The sequence below is a fragment of the Ruditapes philippinarum genome, unplaced genomic scaffold (genome assembly GCF_026571515.1).
Source record: "Ruditapes philippinarum isolate M1 unplaced genomic scaffold, ASM2657151v2 ctg1028_1_1_1_1, whole genome shotgun sequence".
Lineage (NCBI taxonomy): Eukaryota > Metazoa > Mollusca > Bivalvia > Venerida > Veneridae > Ruditapes > Ruditapes philippinarum.
The window spans coordinates 339,379-360,631 of NW_026864813.1; the positions used below are offsets into that span (position 1 = coordinate 339,379).

Below are 21,253 nucleotides of genomic sequence, written 5' to 3' on the forward strand. Positions count from 1 at the left end.
TTCATACACTATTAACGCCTTATCTTTCCGGTGCATAATAAACGTGTATGTTATTCAATAACCAATATACTATGCAATGGTACATTCTGTAATATATTTTGCTTTTTGATGTTATAAATTTAATACCTGACACAAGGAATGATGGAAGACTTAAACGTGGCTCCGGAGGTGTCTGAGGTGTTGGTAATCTCCTTATCCTGGGACGGTATATCTTTCTCTTCTTTCCAAAACTGGAACAAACGAATTTCTCATATGTTGTGCGTTTTTTGAAAAAAGTCCCTGCAAACTCGAATATCATTCATTTCAAATTTTATCAAGTAATAACGCTGCAAGCATAACATGAAAAATAATCTCTCTTTGGTGATGCTCTCAAAGAGCATACTCATTACAAAACTTTGATGAAACTTACTAATTAAACAATATGTGTTTACATTTTACAAATGAGCGAATTTATATAGTTCAAGGAAGTCCTTCAATTCTTTTCATTCTTTGTAAATGTGTGAATTACTTACATATGTCTTTGGAAAGCTCCACAACCTTTTTCACCACTGCACGTGCCAATGATCCAAATAAGAATGCCTGTAATTAATGCAAGCACTATAATGCACGAGACCAACCATGGAATGTTTCTACTGTCTTCCATAAACGTCTTGAATCTGTCTGTCGATGTTGTTGTAGATGTAGTCGTTGTATCTAAAAATAGACAAGCCTTCTATAATATAGCATTCTATAAATAGTATCGCAATATGAATAAATTAATATTGGTTCAAGAATATAATGAATCTATGGTGGCATATTTCAGTTCATATTTCATATTAATAGTTAACCGTATACTTATAGCATTAACAGCAGATATTTATCAGACTAACTAGATATTTTTTCTGTGAGATAGATAAATAACGAACAAGTATCTAACTTCCAAAAACACTAGAAAGTGACCAGATCTGCCAACACTTACCAGTTAAATAACAGATAATAATTTGTTTATCTACAAAACTCTTGTGTTTGTTAACTTAAGTATCAGATAAGATGTCATCATAACTCTCTACAGTGTTGAGTATGATTGCTGGTGGCATCCATTTTTGAAACTAATGCATTGCATTTTAACCATAAAATCATTAGAACTAGTCTACAAAAATTGTTATGCGTATGCTCCACTTCACAATACGACTTAACTTAAAGGAACAAGTAATATCAAAATGAACAAATCGGTACAAGGGAAAATCGGAAAATATCATTTACGTTACTTAACACTACGAGCAAATGTTCAACAATGAAAATTATAGCAACAATATCATCATGCACTATTATATGACCGAATGAACCGTGTGCCGAAATTATGCTGTCCTTTAACTTTTAAACCGTATGACTAAATAACGCAACGGAAAAAAGACCTCTCGCATGCTTCTGTTTGAAGAACCAAACATGTTATCTGAATAACTAGATAAAAGTCAGTTACTAGATTATGCGGAGTGTTTCGGACATCTTATCTAGTATCTGTTAAATTTTCAGTTAATTGATAATAGATAAGAAACACAAGGGATATGTCTGAAACATTCCGCAAAAAAACTTGTTATTAAATGTAATTCACCTCAAAACTTTAGTTATTCAAAAAATTTTTAGTAAACAGATAATAGATAAGAAATGCAAGGGATAACATAGACAATAATTGAAAATTTATCTAGATAACAACACGTTAGGGTGAATTACATTTAATTACATGTTTTTATTAACTCTTAAAATCTCTTGGTTGCCCCGATCTTGGTAATACACATATCACGGGGGAGGAAGTGTTACACGAAGGATGGAGTTCTTATGATAACTTGTTTGGAGTTCTTATGATAACTGTCACGGAGTTCCTGGAAAATGTTACGGATTTCTGTGGAAAACTTTTCTATATACTTGGAGAACTCGCCTAAAAAATGGTTATGTTTAACTTTAAATGGGGAGTTTGAGGTGCTAAATTAAACTTTGATAATTAAGCTTGCCCTACATGTTGTATTTTGTTTCAGAAAAAATCTTTTAGTCCATATTTTGTCGCCTTTTTAAAAAAAATCTGCATGTTTTTTGAGAAAAATTACCAAATTACTTGCTAATTCGTACATATTGACCTTTTCATTTGTGATCTTCTTCGTTGCTATACTTAATTACCTAATTATTATGGAGAGTTGCAAACATAAAGCCCGGGCTAATAGATTTATACCCGAATTTTCAAATGTTACGGAGTTTCTTGCGATAACTCAAAATATGTCCTGGAGTTCTTATGATAACTTTTGTTACTGCCAGTGTGTTTTTGTGCTTAATCACGGCGCGTTTTAAGCGTATTTTATTAGACAATAAGTGTGTAAATCATTATTAAGCATAGTACGCTTATCATTTGCACAAAAATTTGGTTATATAACGTTGGTTTTGATTCGTTTTTCGAGTTCAAGAGATATTTTCTTACCTCCGTTTCTTGTGTTTTTTGTGTTTGTTTTGGTCTTTTTGTGTGTGTGTTTTTTATATTTTATTGGAATGACTGTAAACATACTTGATGTAGAGCATTTTCTTACAGGATAAAAATACGCTTTGAATAATGATTTGTCATATATACATTATTCCTGGCAGTTTTAGAGGAACATTAAGTAACTATGCTCAATCGGTATGCATGTAAATGGTTTTCAGCAAAATAGGAGGTAGTATGCACTACCTTTATCTAAATTTAATGAGGTGGGTGTCGTCTTTATGTTTCAACAGGTATTTTAATTTCTAAAAAGGTATCAGTTTTTTCATAGAAACTTATAAAAGTTCTATGACAATGATCACGGTGCATATCCATATCTGTAACTCTTTGCGAAATCTGCTCAAACGGTACCCTCTTCGAACATGCACAGGTCATGCTCAGCTAAAAAACAAACCAGCGATGGATAACAATCCAGTAAAAATTTCATTGTAATAAGGAAAGGAGGTATGACACGTAGAAAAGATGTATACCACGGAACACTAGAATGTTTCATTTATGTGCTGATTTTGTCATGTGCACGTTTTCATGTACTGCAAATTCACAATAAACTACAAAAAATCGACATATCTTGCCTCGCCCATCACATCGACATATTTTTTCGGGCTGAAATGAACCTATGGCTTGATTATATATGCATCACACATATTTAATATGTTCATATACATATCATCTTCTGACGAAAATGGGCAGTATATTGTCAAAAATAAATGGAAAATTCATAAAAACGCCCTACTTTCGGTTTTGCAGCGCACGGGCTACCTCTCTTCAATTGAATTTTCATGTCACAGGTACCCTCTCATTTTTTAACACATAGGTACCCTCAAAGCACGACAAATACTTTTATGTGTTAATCGCTAAGTATGTAATATTTATATATAAGTAAGAAATATTACATACATACTTAACGATTAACGCAAATAAAAGCATATGTCGTGCTTTGAGGGTACCTATGTGTTCAAAAATGAGAGGGTACCTGTGATATAAAAATTCAAATGAAGAGACGGTAAGCCTGTGCCGCTGCAAAACCGAAAGTAGGGTGTTTTTATGAATTTTCCATTTATTTTTGACAAATATACTGCCATTTGTCCGAAGATGATATGTATATGAACATATTAAATATGTGTTGATGCATATATAATCAAGCCATAGGTCATTTCAGTTCTGAAAAAAAATATGTCGATGTGATGGCGAGGCAAGACATGTCGATTTTTGTAGCTTATTGTGAATTTGCAGTACATGAAAAACGTGCACATGACAAAGCAGCACATAATTAAAACATTCTAGTGTTCCGTGGTATACATCTTTTCTACGCTGTCATACCTCCTTTCCTTATTACAATGAAATTTTACTGGATTGTTATCCATCGCTGGTTTGTTTTTTAGCAGAGAATGACCTGTGCATGTTCGAAGAGGGTACCGTTTGAGCAGATTTCACAAAAGAGGGTACAGATATGGATATGCACCGTGATCTTTGTCATAGAACTTTATAAGTTTCTATGGACAAAAAACTGATACCTTTTAGCCAAATTGAAAAAGAACCCGTTGAAACATAAAGACGACACCCAACACACCTCATTAATTTAGATAAAGGTAGTGCATACTACCTCCTATTTTGCTGAAAACCATTTACATGCATACCGATAGCAAAGATACTTAATGTTCTCTAAAACTGCCAGGAATAATGTATATATGACGAAATCATGATTTCAAAGCGTATTTTTATCCTGTAAAGAAATGCTCTAAATCAAGTATGTTTACAGTCATTCCAATAAAATATAAAAAAACACACACACAAAAAGACCAAAACAAACACAAAAAACACAAGAAACGGAGGTAAGAAAAATATCTCTTGAAACTGAAAAACACGAATCAAAAAACCAACGTTATATAAACCAAATTTTAGTGCAAAATGATAAGCGTCACTATGCTTCATAATGATTTACACACTTATTGTCTAATAAAATACGCTTAAACGCGCCGTGATTAAGCACAAAAACACACTTGGCAGTAACAAAAGTTATCATAAGAAACTCCAGGACATATTTTGAGTTATCGCAAGACTCCGTAACATTTGAAAAATCGGTATAAATCTATTAGCCCGGGCTTTATGTTGCAGCTCTCCATATAATAATTAGGTAATTAAGTATAGCAACGGAAGAAGATCACAAAAATGAAAAGGTCAATATGTACGAATTAGCAAGTAATTTGGTAATTTTTCTCAAAACTTGCAGATTTTTTTTTAAAAAAGCGACAAAATATGGACTAAAAGATTTTTTTCTGAAACAAAATACAATATGTAGGGCAAGCTTAATTATCAAAGTTTAATTTAGCACCTCAAACTCCCCATTTAAAGTTTAAAAAAATAACCATTTTTTAGGCGAGTTCTCCAAGTATATAGAAAAGTTTTCCACAGAAATCCGTAACATTTTCCAGGAACTCCGTGACAGTTATCATAAGAACTCCAAACAAGTTATCATAAGAACTCCATCCTTCGTGTAACACTTCCTCCCCCGTGCATTTGCAGGTTTAAACAATTACCAATTACTTAAAGAAGTTACACACGTACCTGATATTGTTATTGAAATTGAAGAGGTATCCGACAAACCCCCACCGTCGGTGGCAGTGGCCGTGATATAAACTGTTGTTGAGAAGTTAAGAGGAACGGGGGACTTTAATACTGTGATTTGACCGTTATTATCAATGGCAAAGTAATCATCTAGCAGTGATGTTTGGGTTAATATGTACGTCAGCGTTCCAAATGTTCCTGTGTCGTTATCAGATGCTGTCACTGTACCGACAACAGTGCCGACGGAAGCATAATAACTGACATAGAATGAATATGAAGCTGGAGAAAATACCGGCGTATTGTCATTTCTGTCGCCTGCAATAGATTTACGACTTCATGTGACACACTATATAATAATATACTTAAATGTGTGATAAATTTTGATATCGTAATCAATATTATGCTGAACACTTGTTAATATTCCGCCAATGAAATATGTTCTATATACTATTGCAATGTATATACAAATATAACTGAATGGTTTTCTTATTGTTAAAACTATAAATTGATTTACTCTAATCTTTACATTTGACAACACCACTTATAATGCCGAAAGTGGACATGAAATCTTCACGCTCAAACTATACTATAAATGTTTACATACTAGCCTTAATCTTGGTTTTACAAAAATAATATATTTGAAATACACTGAACCAAAGACTTTAGCTTCTTCTTTTTTAATTTTGAGAGGTTACAATAATTATAAATAAATCATCCAAACTTCGTATTTGTGCTAACTAATAATATGTCAGTTAAATATAGCTTTATCAAACGCGGATACGTGTTTTTTCAAGTTCAAACTGCATTATGCATTTGTTTAAAGATATGTACAAACCGTTATATATCTATGATATACATACAACTTTTATACATCAAAGTATACTTTACTCACTTATATAGATATAAAGCGTTGCTGTGTCTGTGAGTCCACCAGAGTCTACCACCGTGACCGTGCACGTGACTGTCTCTGTTGTACTTGCTACAAAAATAAACAAGACGAGACAAAGAAAAACCTTAAAGTCAGATTATCTTTTAAACTGAGGCGAGGTGTCAGTTCATTTTTGGCATTTCCGAACAAAAAACAAGCTTAGCAGTCTTGTTTTGTACCCGTACCTCACTCCTTAACTTTGCCGCAAAGTTCGCTATGAAACTTAAGTATAACAATGAGTCGGATAGATAGTGTAATTGTAACATTCGCCCCTCCTTAATAAATATGTACTAAATATGTCTATAAATTTAAAACATGTAGGAATAAAATCTTACATTTCAAAACAGCATATACATTGAAGCAAGCATTTCAGGTAGACGGCCTTAACAGATAAAACTGTCCCATACTGCCGCTAATGTTTTGAAACAACTAAGCTATTAGATTAAAAAAAACGGTACATCGTGATCACCTTACAGTTCTCCAGAACATTATCTGTATTTACCTATACTATAATCGGACTGGAACGAAACTTGTCCCGTGGAGGAGTCCATATAAAACTTAGCTGTGTCAGCCCCGCAATTTATAGAGTACGTTTTTGTATCACCATTATCTTGATCTCTAACACCATATGAAGGCGTGCCTATAACATCGTTTGCCTAACAGATCAAAGAAAAAAGGTTATCTTTTTATACAATTACTTTAAAATACATAATTATTAATTTTTACAACCGAACCGTCATGTTGTTTTGGACAATGGTGAAGTTTTGAACAACACACGCAACAAAAACAATAAATGTTGCACATAGATGACATCGTGCGAAATACTGATAACCAACAGAAATAATATAAATAACAGTGAATTAACGGAATCATTTTGCAAATTTTTGAAAGCCCTATTACAATTTTTAACAATTTCAAACAATTACAATTTGGTCTTTTTCTTTTTTTGGCCCCAAGGCTTTTTTTTCCCCTTCCCGATAATATTTTTTGGGAAACCCTAGAAATTTTGTGGATAAATATTAAAAAAAAGGCAATTGTCAATTGTTTGGAGTTTGTAGTTTGTCACGTGCAGAGAATTTTGTTATTTATGATCGTTTTTTTACCAGAAAAATGACTTGGGTATGTGGATCCCAAACTGCCGCCCGAGATATGACCAAAAACAAAAACGTTTTAAAAGTTCTTTTTCTTTAAAAAAACAACCATCAAAAAACATTAAACAAAAAACGGTAAAAAAACAAAAATACAAAAAAACCTAACGGAAAACTAAATGAAAAAAAAGCGACATTTTGTATTATTGTTCATCAAAATGCGATTTTAAACCAATCCTTTTTCTTGTAGTCGGGACCAAAATGTTTGTTTAAGGTTAGACAGCGAAAAAAATGAAGGGGGCCCCCGTTCACCCTTTTTGACGTCAATCATAACCGGGTTGAATATTTCCCCATTTCAGTTGGGCCCCTCTTTCTTTTAAAATTGGGAAAAAACAAAACGTTTTTAAAGGGTGTTGTTTTCCCCGCGGGTTTTGAAAAAAAGTTCTCCCTAAATTCCAAAAAAAGGGTTTTTTCCCTTTACCCTTAAAAAATGGTTTTCCCCTTTTTTGTTACCTTGAAAAAACAAAAAACAACACCTTTAAATTTTCAACATTTGGGGGGTTCCCCTTGGGTTTGGGAATTTAAGAAACTTTTTTCTTTCAAAAAATTGTTTACCTTTGTGGATTTGGAAATTTTTTTCAAAAAGGCTATTTTAAAATTTTAGGAAAACCATCCAGCTCTTAAATTGGAAGGGTCGGGGGGAAATTCCACTCAGGCAAACCCCTTTTGGCGCCCCCGAAATAAAGCACGAAAAAGGGGTTCCTCCACCCGTTAAAAACAGATATTGTGTCGGCGTTTTGACATTTAAAACCCTATTTAATCCCCAATCAATTTAAAAATTCCAAACAGGGCAAAGAAAAACATTTCCCATCAAAAAAAACAACCCCAAATCAATTTATACTGGGATTTTTTTAAAAAAAAGATAGTTTAAAATGATTAAAAAATGGGGGATTACTGTATTCGATGCAACTTAAAGGGAATTTTTTGTTTTTAAAAAAAATTTTTAAAAAATTATAAATTTAAAAAAACCATCAAAGAAAAATATGGGAAACTTCCCCGACAGGGGTTTAGTCATGGAATTTAAAATCCATGTTTTTGCATCTTGGGCTTTAGAAAAGAAAAAAGCAAAAATGAGGAAAATTTAAAGGAAATGTTTTCTTGGAAAAGTGTATTTAAATTTTCCAAAAGGAAAATTGTTAATCAAAACACTGGATTTCGTTAATATCTGAAATAAAACTCACACATGTCTTGAATGATTGAAATCACAATTAAAAGCTTTTAAATAAAACTGAATAATGCCAATAAGTAGTATTGGCGTCTCTTTAGTGGGCCTAAAGAGACACCTATACTTAACTGATATATTAAAACTTTGTTTATTTATAAATAAAGAGGTACAATTAGTTAAGTTTGATATGTTCTTTAATATAATGTTCGCTAAAGATGTGTGAATTTCTTCATAGGTTAAGTTACGAATGATGGATTCAAAACGAGTTTTCATGAAGTTGATTTCGGAAGTTTTTCAAAACGATTTAATTCAAAAAAATTAAATTAAAAAGAATCGTTGCAATTTACAATGATGAAATATTTGAATTCACTTTTAAGTTGAAAAATTATTTAAAGTGCCAAAACTTTAAATTCATGAAGCTAAAATTGTGGGCATTCGTAAAGCTGAAATTTCGAGTTTTCGTAATTTTCATATTTTCATGCCAGATGAAATGAATTTTTAAACAATGTTGAAATGAACCCTCGAGACTTTCGGACAAATAGTAGATAGTTCGCGACATTCGTGAAATCAGCAATATTCTAAGAAAACAGTCATGTAAAAGCAGAGCTAATCAATTAAATATGTATTATATTAAGACTAACCTCTTATAAGCACAGTTAATATTTTTGGACTCGCCGTATTTTTATCATCGGCAACGGTGATTTCTATATCGTAACCGACAGTGTTATAGTTCGAAATATCTGCATTTAGCTGAATTTCTCCGGCTGCAATATTATTAAATATAATGTATGTGAACAAGTTTTGAAGTTCAAAAATCTAAAAAAGAAACAACAGAACAAAAACAACAACAACAGAACAACAACAAAAACAAAACAATATAAATGTATTTAAGCAATGTCTTTATAGTTTATCAAATATGTGTAAAAATAAATTCAGAGTCGATGCAACTTAAATAAGAAAAAAACAAGCAATTATCATAGCATTGCAAGCAATCCATAAGTCCCCTACCGGTAAGAGCCCAAGCAACATTCTGAAGGGCCATTGGCCATTTACTTATGTTCCTACTTTTAGAAAATTGTTGAAAAAGTTCTTTAAAAGTGATCACAGGAAACAGTTTTTATGTACAGACAGACTGACTGAAGGACACTCTAAAGTTATTTTTAAACATGTTATCAAAATATCAACATTTATAAAATCCTATCATAATTGAACGAAGTTTGGGAGTAAAAAAATTCGTACCAATTTCTCAAAACAAAAGTCCCTAAGTTCAAAAGGGGCTTTAATTCTGGAAAGTAGACTTGCTAGAGTATTGAACACTCACAAATGTTGAGTGATAATAAGAACATTTATATGAAGTTTGAGGTAGATACATTCAGAAAAAAGAAGTTATTAAAAAAAAGACAATGTTTTTTTCATGAAAAATTTTAAGTTCAAGGGACGGTAATTCTGATAAATTTTGTGCTAGAGTTGTAAAACCTTGTCACATATTGATGTGGTTTTGATGACAAGCAAACTTATATTTAAAGTTTGAAGAAAATACCTTAAGAAATATGAACTTAAGTGAAAAAACTTAAATACTAGAATCAGAAATCTTGAAATTCAATATATTTGTTGCCATAGGCAACCGAAGAATTTTCAACATAGGAAGATAAGAAGAAGGAATGTGCATAATTTCCATACTGCCATCTACCCATATGATCAAGTTTCATAAACATTTTTCAGTACTTTTTTGTGTTATCACTGGATCCAGTTTATGTAAAAATTTGCCATATTTTCAGTCTATTTGTTGCCATAGCAACCAGAATTTCAACATAGGAAGAAAAGCAAAAAGACGTGCATAATCTCCATAGCTGCCAAAATCTATTCATATATCAAGTTTCATTAAAATATTTTCAGTACTTTTTGCATTATCGCGGGATCCAGTTTTGTGGACGGACGGACTGACGGACGGACAGACGGACAGACGGACGGAGGGTAAACCTAGAGTCCCCTCCGGTAAACCGGTAGGGGACTAACAACCCATACTATTTTACAGACACAGCGTCATCGGGATATTTAAAAAAAAATAAATAAACAACTTACGACAATCAAATGTAGATATTGCTTAGTAAATAATACTTCATACTTATTTAAATAAATACAAAGGACATAGTGATTTCTGAAAACAACATTTGACGAAACATTGTGGTGTCCGAATTAACATGCAACATAAGACGAAACGCTTTGATGTCTGATTGAACATGCCACATTAGACGAAACGTTGTGTTGTCCGCACCTATATACAACTTGGGACGAAACATTATTACTGTCTGAACTTACATGCAAATATGGTGAAAGGACATGGCGTAGGATTACATGTCATAGTATATGATATCGTGTCATCTTCAGCGTCTGTAGCGTTAACTGAGAACACATTGGTACCAATACCATCTGTTGTTGATATAGTTGTTGCAGCTGTGAACGAAACAAGAAGTAATTCGTAATAAGTATAACAATACAACGCATCCAAACATTTATATAAAACAAGTTTTATGAAAGGTTTTGACCGGTTTCTTTATCCAAGATCAAGTATCATTATGGTAAATGAACATTTGTCAAATATGGTTATAGTTAAGCACCAGAGAGTGATTAGTGATGTTGATATCTCGATTAGGTAATCGAAGATGACATTGTTTTTTAACTACTTGGCAATAACGCTTTAAAATGTATGTTACTCTTTAACCAGTAACATACTGAACTTATTTAATGAACTTTTCCAATCTGAATTTTTGGAGCTGTCGATTATCAAATTTAGGGAAATTAATCAAACATCCGAAGTTGGTAAGCTATTAAATAGAATTTGGTCAGACAGGATAACATCGGTGTAAGTAAAGAAAGGAGTCCCTAATAATGTCACGAGAAGAGTATTTATATTTTAGAATTATTGTTAAACTTTAATACAGCTGCCGCATCATTTAGTAGAGGGAGTTGAAACTGGATAGACTTCAAGACGACAGATAAAACATCTAAAACAAAGAAACGCAATCTTCTATTCACACTGCTTATCGGTATTATGAAAATCTTGAAACCATTATACACAGATTAAAAGCCCATATAACCCTAAAATTGTTATTTTTATTCGTTAAATACTTTCATCTTTTTATTAAAAATAAAACTAAAAATCAAAACAAAAAAACACACACACAAAAAAACAAACTAAAAAGACAAAACAAAAAAAAACGGTATAATAAATGACTAAAATGACTACAAATGAGAACAAAGATCAACAAGGCAAGGTGGCGTTCACAACCGACACAACCCAGCCACACAAACAGGGGACGCAGATGACATCGAACCAAATACTAAGCAATTCTTTGCCTTTTTGTCATTAGTAAACTTTTAGTAATTTAGTACTTTGTATGGAAGACAAAATACAACTTTGTTGAAGATTTCCTACTTTTCTACATGTAACAAATTACTTCATATTCAACACTGGTTCTGAATGAGATCATATCATATATCTTTAACTGAAATATTTTAAAACAGAGATAGGTCGTTTTCTTCAGAACGTCAATTTCCGAAACTAAATTTGCCTTTATATTTCGCGTATATTTTCAAAGTTATCATAAAATCGCCTAGATTTTTTAAACAGCAATTATTGTTATTTAAATTGTAATAATAATGGGATTTTACTTGTGATTTTTTTTCTAATAATGATAATTCTTATTCATTTTACACAAACCGTATTTCATTACCTTGTAGATTGTGAATCACAGGGGCCTGATTCTTTACAAGATAAACATAGAACGTCCCCGTATTACTGTCTTTATAACCATCATTACACTTCACTGTGAACGTATAACTTCTTTGAGTATTATAATCCAAGTTTGGGGTGTCATCAACATATATACCATATTCTGAAAATACAAATTACAAGATTTAATCCGACTTTAAGTAACTTAGTGTTGTTTTTCCCCTTTTTTATCTATTGCAAATATTGGGTCTACAATCTTTCATCTCACGTCGCATATGCATCTCATTTTATTATACACTGCACTTTATATTGTCGCTTTTCGTTCGACAACCGTGATGTTAAAATTGCTGTATAAACATGGCTGCTGTATAAGAAATAAAATTTCTAAAAAATGATGTGTCTTCATAAAGATTCCTGACATGTTATACAGTCGTATATAAACGGTTGTTTGCAAAATAATCCTCGCTTAGGGGCTCGGTTTATATTTAAACAACCGTTTATACAAGGCCATATAACCTGTCAAAACTCCTTATAACCAATAAATGGGTATAATTGTTGCCTGATATAAACCTACATGTACTCATATTGTCTGAACTTTAAGTACACATGCTTACAATCACTTTTGTATTGTTTTATATGTGGCACCGGTGATATATATAATCAAATTATTTAATAAATACTGTTCGGCTGTGCAAAAAAATGCTTTGTATATTAGACAAGCTGTTTACATCACAAAGATTGGAATATATAGATAAAATTTTGCATAAAATACATATACTACAGCAATCTTATAGATCTATTAAGATCCATGACAATGAATTTGAACACCAAATCATCTTTGTACCTGAAGTCCCTGAAATCTGGCTAATACTGAATGGGTCAGTTACCGCTGGGCTAAACACACATGTGACCGGGTCGACAGTGTCTGTGGCATTGATAGTGTACAAGAGTTGTTTTGTGGTGGCATCCTCACTCAGAGTAACCGCCGCGGGCATGTCATGAAGAACAGGGGCCTAAAATATTAAGCATAAAAGCATGTCAAAAAAAGAAACTTTGATATAACAAACCGAGCGTATATTGTCTTGGATCTTTTGGCAAGGTTTGGAATAAAGGCAAGATTGTTTTTATGAGGAAACAAGAAGACATTGTGCCACAAAACCTCTGTTTTATTTTGACACAAATTTTATGGCTATATCAACCAAAGTGTCTGGAAATGTTTTAAATAAAATCTAAAACTGAGCTTCCTTGTCTATGTTATAATGACACCAACACACAAAATGTGTAAAACATAGGTTCAAATGACTATTTTTAATGCAGCTTACAATCATTTAGTTTACACAAATTTCATTTAGTTCGATTGTGTTATAAGCTATAAGCTTATTGAAACACTCTCGGATCCTTTCCTGGAACCAACCCGTACTAAGTAATGAGTGTAAAATTACTTGCTCAAGGACACAATGGCTACTCGGGTCACGGCCATGATTTCTCTTTTTCGCATAATCTTCAGTACTTGTTCGTTCCAGGAAGTGGTCTCGAAAGTGATTTATATGAATTGTAAGAACTTGTTTCGCAATCGAGCTTAAATAAGTATGTTTAAACTAAACTGTTGAATACCACATAAAATGAGCAAAACAATTAATTGAAAAGAAAAAATTCGTACATTTAGAATAATTAGAGATTTTTTATATAGTCATTTATAAAAAGGTTACAACTGTTTTGCCATGAAGAGGCAACACATATAGAAATTGTGAAATAAGGATTTAGTGTCTTTCCGCCATAATCCGGCGATTAAAAATACTTTTCACTTACTTCGTTAATAATTTGGACATCAATGGTAATTGAGTCGGTGTTTCCACAGAAATCTGTGACCGTGAATATAAGACTTTCTGTTGAATCGGGTCCGGCCAGTGATGAAGCAACAGATAAAGTTCCTGTTTAAACAATAAATATACTTGGTAAATATTGATGAAAACACGCGTATTTTCATTTTCCGTGTGTTCACTGGTGCCGGACTACTTTCTATGCCAAACACAAAATAAAAGTAGAAATTTTAAGAATAATAACGTCAAAAAAGGGAGCAAAAGTATATAATAAACAGATTTTTTTTTCTATAAATACAAGATTACTTTTCATGCTATTCATGAAACATTTATTTTCATACCACTTAACAAACTTAATCCTGTATTTGTAGAAAAGGTGAGCAATAGTATATACAGTCAATAAATAGTAAATTCAAGTTTTTCCCCTATAAGTACATGATCATTTTTCATCCTTTGATATGAAAATTATCATACTACTTCATGTGTTACTAAACTGCCACTCATGGAAAATTTATTTTCATACCACTCAAACAAATTAAATCCTGTATTTATAAAAAAAGATAAAATGAAAAAAAACTTGAATATCCTTTGTATATGTTTGCATAAAATAAAAGAAATACTATAAGAAATGTCCATAAAAAATTCAGAATCAACGCATTTAAATAAAAAAAATTGAATTGAGGAAGTGGTGTATCAAGCAGAATGGAATAAATAAAGTTTTTCTGCGTTTTTATCATAATATGCCTCAAATCAATGCTAATCTTTAGGAAGATTCCGATAAAGTTCCATCCAAATAGTATGGCAATGTTAAATGTATAAATATAGAAATATAGCAATTAAAGCTTTCAAAGACACTTGAAATCTACAAATAAAAATGCAAAATAAGACCTTAATCCAATAAAATAAAAGATTAAAGTGAAGATATAAAATAGTAAAAGATATAAAGTAAACTCAATCATATGCCGATTAAAACATGCATGGAAACTAGACTATGGTACAAAAATAGTGTCCTCATTTGTCCAGATGCCATATTTCACAATCATCAAAGACTTAATAACTACATGGTATATATCGTTCGTACAACCTTTTTTAATATTATTTTAATTTGTTTAAATTTTATTTATGCAATAAATTATACATTAACAACGAAATGTTACAAATAATTCTTACAACATTTCTAGTTACCTGTTCCTACCCCTTCGACAAATGTAAACTTCGAATTAGCCGTCATTGTTGTGGTCAACTCATCACCAACATCAGGGTCTGACCACGTGATGGTAGTTATAAATGTCCCGATCGCAACATTATTCAAAATAGGAAAGACACTGTTATCTGCTGGACTATCGACAGTTGGACCTGTTCCTGTTTGGAAGTGATAATATGCGTTTCATATATATGTTTTCTTTTTCAAATTAAACAACTTAACTGGTTACTTTAAAGTTTCAGTAACATTTTTATCACGATTTGTAAGTGTCCCAATTCATCGCAAGACCGATTCATATTTCAAAGTAGGGTTCGGGCGCTAACTATGGTTACAGTTGTTCGAGAACTTACAATGATTAGACTATAGTGACGTCACGAATATGTATTGTAGCCGAACCTTCGCCATATACGCGCCCCCTCTAGCTCCAGATCATCGAGCAGTGCATCGAATACAGCCAAACTATAGTTAGTGCCCGAACTATGCGAACACTAGATCACGTTGATAGGCATTTGGACCTTGTGCCAACTTTAAGCACCGGGTATAATTCACCGATAGTGATTGAAAAAGTTTAACTTGTCTTTGTACTGATCCTCTCTCACCTGATATACCACACGACATTATGCGATTTGCTTCGATACAACGGACGGTCCAGATTTACACTTTTTAACTCGACTATTCGATAAGAATAAGTAGAGCTATTGTAGTCACCCGAGCGTCGGCGTCGGCGTCTGCGTCGGCGTCTGCTTAACCACTAATGTTAAAGTTTTTGTAATACCTCAAATATTTTCAAAGTCCATTGACATATGTCTTTGAAACTTTGCACACTTGTTCACCATCATGACCCCAACCTGTTGACAGGAGGAGGTAACTCCATCAAGCATTTTGACAGAATTATGCCCCATTTTCGACTTAGAATTTACGTTAAAGTTTTTGTAATACCTCAAATATTTTCAAAGTTCATTGACATAAGGCTTTGAAACATGTTGAAATTTTATACTCTTCTTTGAGAGCATAATAGCACTCTCTCCAATGCCTATAACTGTAATATTGATTTAAAGAGAAAATTTGCCCTTTTCTTTACTGAGAAAATTAAACCTTTTAATCAAGGCTTTCTTTACTATCAAGCACTAAGAATAGTCGAGCGTTGCTGTCCTACCGACAGCTCTTGTTTTTAAATATCTTATTACTTTTGATGACATACCTATAAGAATGTTTCCTGGGTAAAAAATCAATATTCTTTTAGTTAAGTGAAATCATGTCAATACCTGATTGTTCAAACACGCAGTTTTACTTTTTGTTAAATCTCGCTTAAATACTTTGTATGGGTTATTTACTAGATTAAAATGCCTCTACATAGTATACCATTTTGAATAATGAAATATTTAAAAAAAAAAAAGGTTATGGTAGAAAATAAAACCTGGATCGTCTTTTGTTTTGCTTTTTCCAAGCAGATTGCAAAAGTAACGTGATGTAGGCACCGAGAGGATAGGACTAACACTAAACACGCTATTGATTGATTATTATTATATAGATTGTCTTGGAAACGATTTTTATAGGCCTTTTTTATTAATGATGAAAAGTAAAATTTAGGCATTTAAAAAGGGGCATTTATGGAAAGGAATTTTGTAACACCTATTTTCTTATTAAACAATATATACCTGATCATTTAACGATTGTTAACAAAGAACTAAATTTGCTTTTATGGGGTAGCTAATTCGTACAGTACCAGGTAACAGACTGACGAAAAGGAAAACAAAACCATTATTTAAGGTTAATTAATTATGTTTACCAGCTTGTTTTGTCATATCAGACATATGGCAAAACAGGGCCCATTTAAAGATCTATTAGGCTCAAGTTTGATATTTGAATTGCTTTAGCTTTAAATTCAACACACTATATGTAAAGCGTGCATGCTTAGTGTCTATAGAAAACCTAAAAAAAACCTGACATTTTTTAAGAAAAACCAGTAATAGGTTATAATGCATTTTCTCAAACATAGATTGTGCATTCTCGAGTTCAAATTTAACATACAATGTTTACATATACAGTAAAAATTACATAGATTTTATTTTGCCTCTCTTGGTAACACAGCATTTTGCAATTATACAAAAAAAACAAACAATTGTTGCATGACAAAAGTTTTTCACAAAATCGTAAAGCAAGCGTACCTCCATTTGCCTCAGCTCTTATAGCATATGTATTACTAGCGTCAAAAGTTGTAAACCACGTGACCGTACTCAAAACTGGGGGTCTTGTCATCGCTTGAGTCGTGACATCAGGTGACCCTCCGGCCCCTTTATGTTCAATAATGTTGGCTCCGTCCGCAAACCTTTATTATATATAGAATATGATAAAAAAAATTATAAATTGCAACTAAAAATTATTTTTTGAACTTCCTTTGACATAGTACTAAGTGTCTCTATAAACTTAAACGAAGAAATGAATGATCTTTTACAGTCACAATTCAATGCAACAGACACTTACTATGACCAACATCTTTCAGAACGCTGTTTACGTGTAATGTGATTTTAATGCAAATATTTTGATACATTTCTATCTTGTAATTTAAGCACTGAGTGAATTCAGCGAAGAATAAGAAACGAAATGAAAATATCTCTGGCTAATAATGCATCACTGAGCAGCGCAATTCAAATTCAGCTGGTATTTTACACGTTTGTATAAACCGAAGTGTTCCAAGAGCAGTTACATAGAATATATGTCATTTAATTTTGAGGTATCATTCCTTGAGTTTGATATTTGCTACTTTTAGGTCACTTCAAGGACAGATAAATTATACAAAAAATAAAGAAGAAATGTAAACAAAGAAACTAATCTTAACCGAGTTTTAAAACTTTTGTACAAGGACCTGAAAGGCAATGAGCGACATGAAAAGCAGAAAAATAAGTCCTTGTCGTAGCTTTTGATCCTACTCTCTTCCTTACGATGAGGAGCAAGTACAGGTGCTTATTCCAGGCAAGGGCAGAAACAGGGGTAGAATTATCGACCCCCTGTCCATATAATTGATCTTATTGGTCTTTGGCATTGAACCCGCACAACAGTAAAGGGCATTGGAATTGAATTCACTAGCCTTAGCGTCATGGATATGAAAACAGCGACCTAAAGCCACCGACCACAGTGACTCGTAAATCTTGAGTATAATTGAATTGATTACCATCCTATCCTATCACCAGGTCGAACGGAAATTTGATCCCCAGCTGCAATAGTTATCGGCGAGTTTGTGCCTAGTACTGAAAATGCAAAGCAAAAATATCATGAAATTTCCGTGCAAATAGCTTCAAATGACTTGTCCATCTTTCACTCTGGACAAAATCATTCATCATTTTCAAGGAATTTCATGTACATTTATACTTTTTTGGAAATTTTAACAGGACATCAAAATAAAAAACTTTTAAGATATAAAAATAATAGCGTTTCTTATACATTTTGGGTATTTAACATGTTCAGATGTCATATCAAAACTTTTCCCTTTTCCTTTTATTAATAATTTATTTTCCCTTTCAAATAATAGTCAAACATACTTTTGTTAATAAACTACATACCTGAAGAATGTGTTTAAATACAATATTATGTTTGAACAAACTGACTAGAGTTTCAATATACATAATTACATGGATATGATTGAAAAATTATACACTGTAATTGATTCTTATTGTGGTATATTCGTAAAGAAGGAAATATAAGCGAGGTTACACTAATAACGTCTAGTCTCATTTAATTATTAAATCTCATTTCAAAATCGATATCATTCTATACATTCAATAACTTCAATTTGAAATAAAGTTGCGAACTTAAAGGCACGTCATCAAGAAAACGATATACAAGGTTGACTGCGTCGTTTTTATATGACTTTCCAAGGCAGTACCTGTGTGACTTAGACAGAAAAAATAACCTGAGCATTAACCTATATAGAAACACATCTACTAGGAAAAAAAAATTCTAGGTCATAGTCGCAAAGAAGTTTTACTGATCATATTTACTAAACATATTTTCATTTAACTAGTCATAAAAATTCACATAAAAATATTAAGAATGTTGCAGAATTGTTCACATTTAATATTGTGAAATATACATTATACATGGATATGATAATTTGAACAATTCTAGTCATTCTTAATATTTCAGACATTTGTTAATTAAAACAGAGATAGTTTTAGGTTTTAGATACTACAATGTCCATGTTTTTATATCAATAGCTATATATAGTCTCTTACAAATGATTTATTGATTGGTCACTCATGTGTAAATTGTAGATTAAAACTGTAATTAATATGTATATGTACTGTGAGTGTGACTGTAATAAAACTATTCTAAATTCATCTTGTATTGTAATTCCAATAAGTCATATATAATATGTCATTCCCTGTTTTGGGGTTTTGTTGTTGTTTTGTTGTTGTTGTTGTTGTTGTTTATTGCTAATACACTGTTTTTAAAGTTTGAAGGTTGATTTTCCCATCAGAACGGCAGCACCACATCAGTGTGAATTTCATAAAATGTTATTTAATTTTAGTGAGTTAAAGGAATGAAATAGAAAATATATTTCTTTATTTTGACATTATACCCATCTTTGTGGAAATAATGAGTGTACAGGTAAAAGTAAAACAAGACAATTTCATTTTTCCCGAAACTGTTTTTAATTTTCTGTTCTTATTCACAAAAAAAACCAATTACCTACGTGACTCATGAAACTTCTATAAATATCCCTTTAGAATGTATCTTTTACATTCAATTGATAATAAGAGTGTGGTAGTATTAATTTTTAGGCAGTTTGTATATTTCATCCTTATTATTATTATTATCATTTACTTTTGGTTCATGGCCGTTATAATAGCCAGTCGCTTGAAGTATGTAACAAATTTGGCCCGACTTGACAACGAAAAAGAAAATGAGCATAATGTCAATTAAAATGTTGCCAAACCTAAACGCCAAACTGCTGTCACATATAAGAAAGTAAAATATAAGAAGAAGACGGAAAAATAATTTTCTTTGTTTATGAAAATAAACAATTGTAAGCGCATTTGACATTGTTTGATGCAATTAAGTAACTTGCAAAGTGTTGGTGGATACATGTTTATCATTTGGATGAAAATAGACCTTTAAAGTTATATCTTGCTAGTCCTACGTATTTTTATCAACCTTTACAACAAAACTATGTTCTTACCGACACTTTCTACATTTTCTCCTACCAGCTGATAATCATTTCCGGTAGTTGGTCGCCATACTTGTAAATACACTGTCCCAGCTAGATTCGCTACCAACTGCCACTCAGTTATTGTGCCGCAACAGTCAATGTTATAGTTGTCTAGATTTCCGCGCAAAATATACCCAACGTCTAAAATGAAATGTTAAAAAGTCTATGAATTTGTTATTTTACAAAATTTGGACGGTAAATATCTTAAAACAAACTTGTCGTCTTCCAATCCTGATCACTATATATAGGGACATGTTTAAAAAAAGTACTGACTAAGTAGCCAACAATATAGACTACATGATCGGATGGCCTGTTAATGTCGGTCTGTTGGTCGTATGGGGAAAACTAGTCGCCGTCATCAGGTTCAGACCTAAATCACGCCTGGAAAGGCATCAAAGACAAGTTTTACTTTTACAATTTAACTTTGACATAAAAAATAACAATAGTGTTAGAACTTCGTTGAAGACATACTTACGTGATCAGATATATATGTTTTTTAAACTGTTTAAATAAACGAATTTATTAGTCATTTTTATATAAAAAAAAATTCAAAATCTAGAGTGTTTTATATTGGAAAACAAATTGACATTAGTTATTTGTAGAAACCATACTTGAGTTGCCATCAATTTTGCCAGCCTTTCCTGCAGGATTTTGCTCACCAATCACTTTGGCATTACCTTAAATACATGAACATTTTGTGAATAAATAAGCAGTTTGAAAACAAACAAAACATCATCTTAAAATCACAAAAATTACACAGAACTTCAAAATAATTATGTAAAATACAACGACACCTTTTTCAAGTTATTTGTGCACGACTCAGACCACAAGGCAATTACACAAGGGCCAGATGAGAAGATAATTTATATTTAACAAGGTCCGATTAAATAAATATACTAGATATATAAGAGCTAACGAATTCAATGCATTAAATAAGGGCCGGAAAAGAAGGGCCGACGGAATAAATACATAAAATAA

General features: G+C 32.1%; 1 protein-coding gene across 1 annotated transcript in view; it reads right to left on the bottom strand.

Moving 5' to 3' along the window:
• Nucleotides 1–21,253, bottom strand: part of LOC132726901 (cadherin-23-like) — a 36,673-nt gene that overhangs the window by 1,883 nt on the left and 13,537 nt on the right. Inside the window, exons 2-17 of the mRNA XM_060712312.1 lie at nt 20,887–20,952; nt 20,246–20,416; nt 18,239–18,314; nt 17,235–17,395; nt 15,048–15,224; nt 13,852–13,973; nt 12,887–13,055; nt 12,044–12,205; nt 10,629–10,763; nt 8,951–9,073; nt 7,566–7,597; nt 6,499–6,652; nt 5,961–6,047; nt 5,069–5,383; nt 513–693; nt 127–230 (exon numbers count right to left, since the gene is read on the bottom strand). Of these exons, the coding sequence (XP_060568295.1) occupies nt 127–230; nt 513–693; nt 5,069–5,383; nt 5,961–6,047; nt 6,499–6,652; nt 7,566–7,597; nt 8,951–9,073; nt 10,629–10,763; nt 12,044–12,205; nt 12,887–13,055; nt 13,852–13,973; nt 15,048–15,224; nt 17,235–17,395; nt 18,239–18,314; nt 20,246–20,416; nt 20,887–20,952 (2,235 nt within the window). The remainder of the gene's footprint in view (nt 1–126; nt 231–512; nt 694–5,068; nt 5,384–5,960; nt 6,048–6,498; nt 6,653–7,565; nt 7,598–8,950; nt 9,074–10,628; nt 10,764–12,043; nt 12,206–12,886; nt 13,056–13,851; nt 13,974–15,047; nt 15,225–17,234; nt 17,396–18,238; nt 18,315–20,245; nt 20,417–20,886; nt 20,953–21,253) is intronic.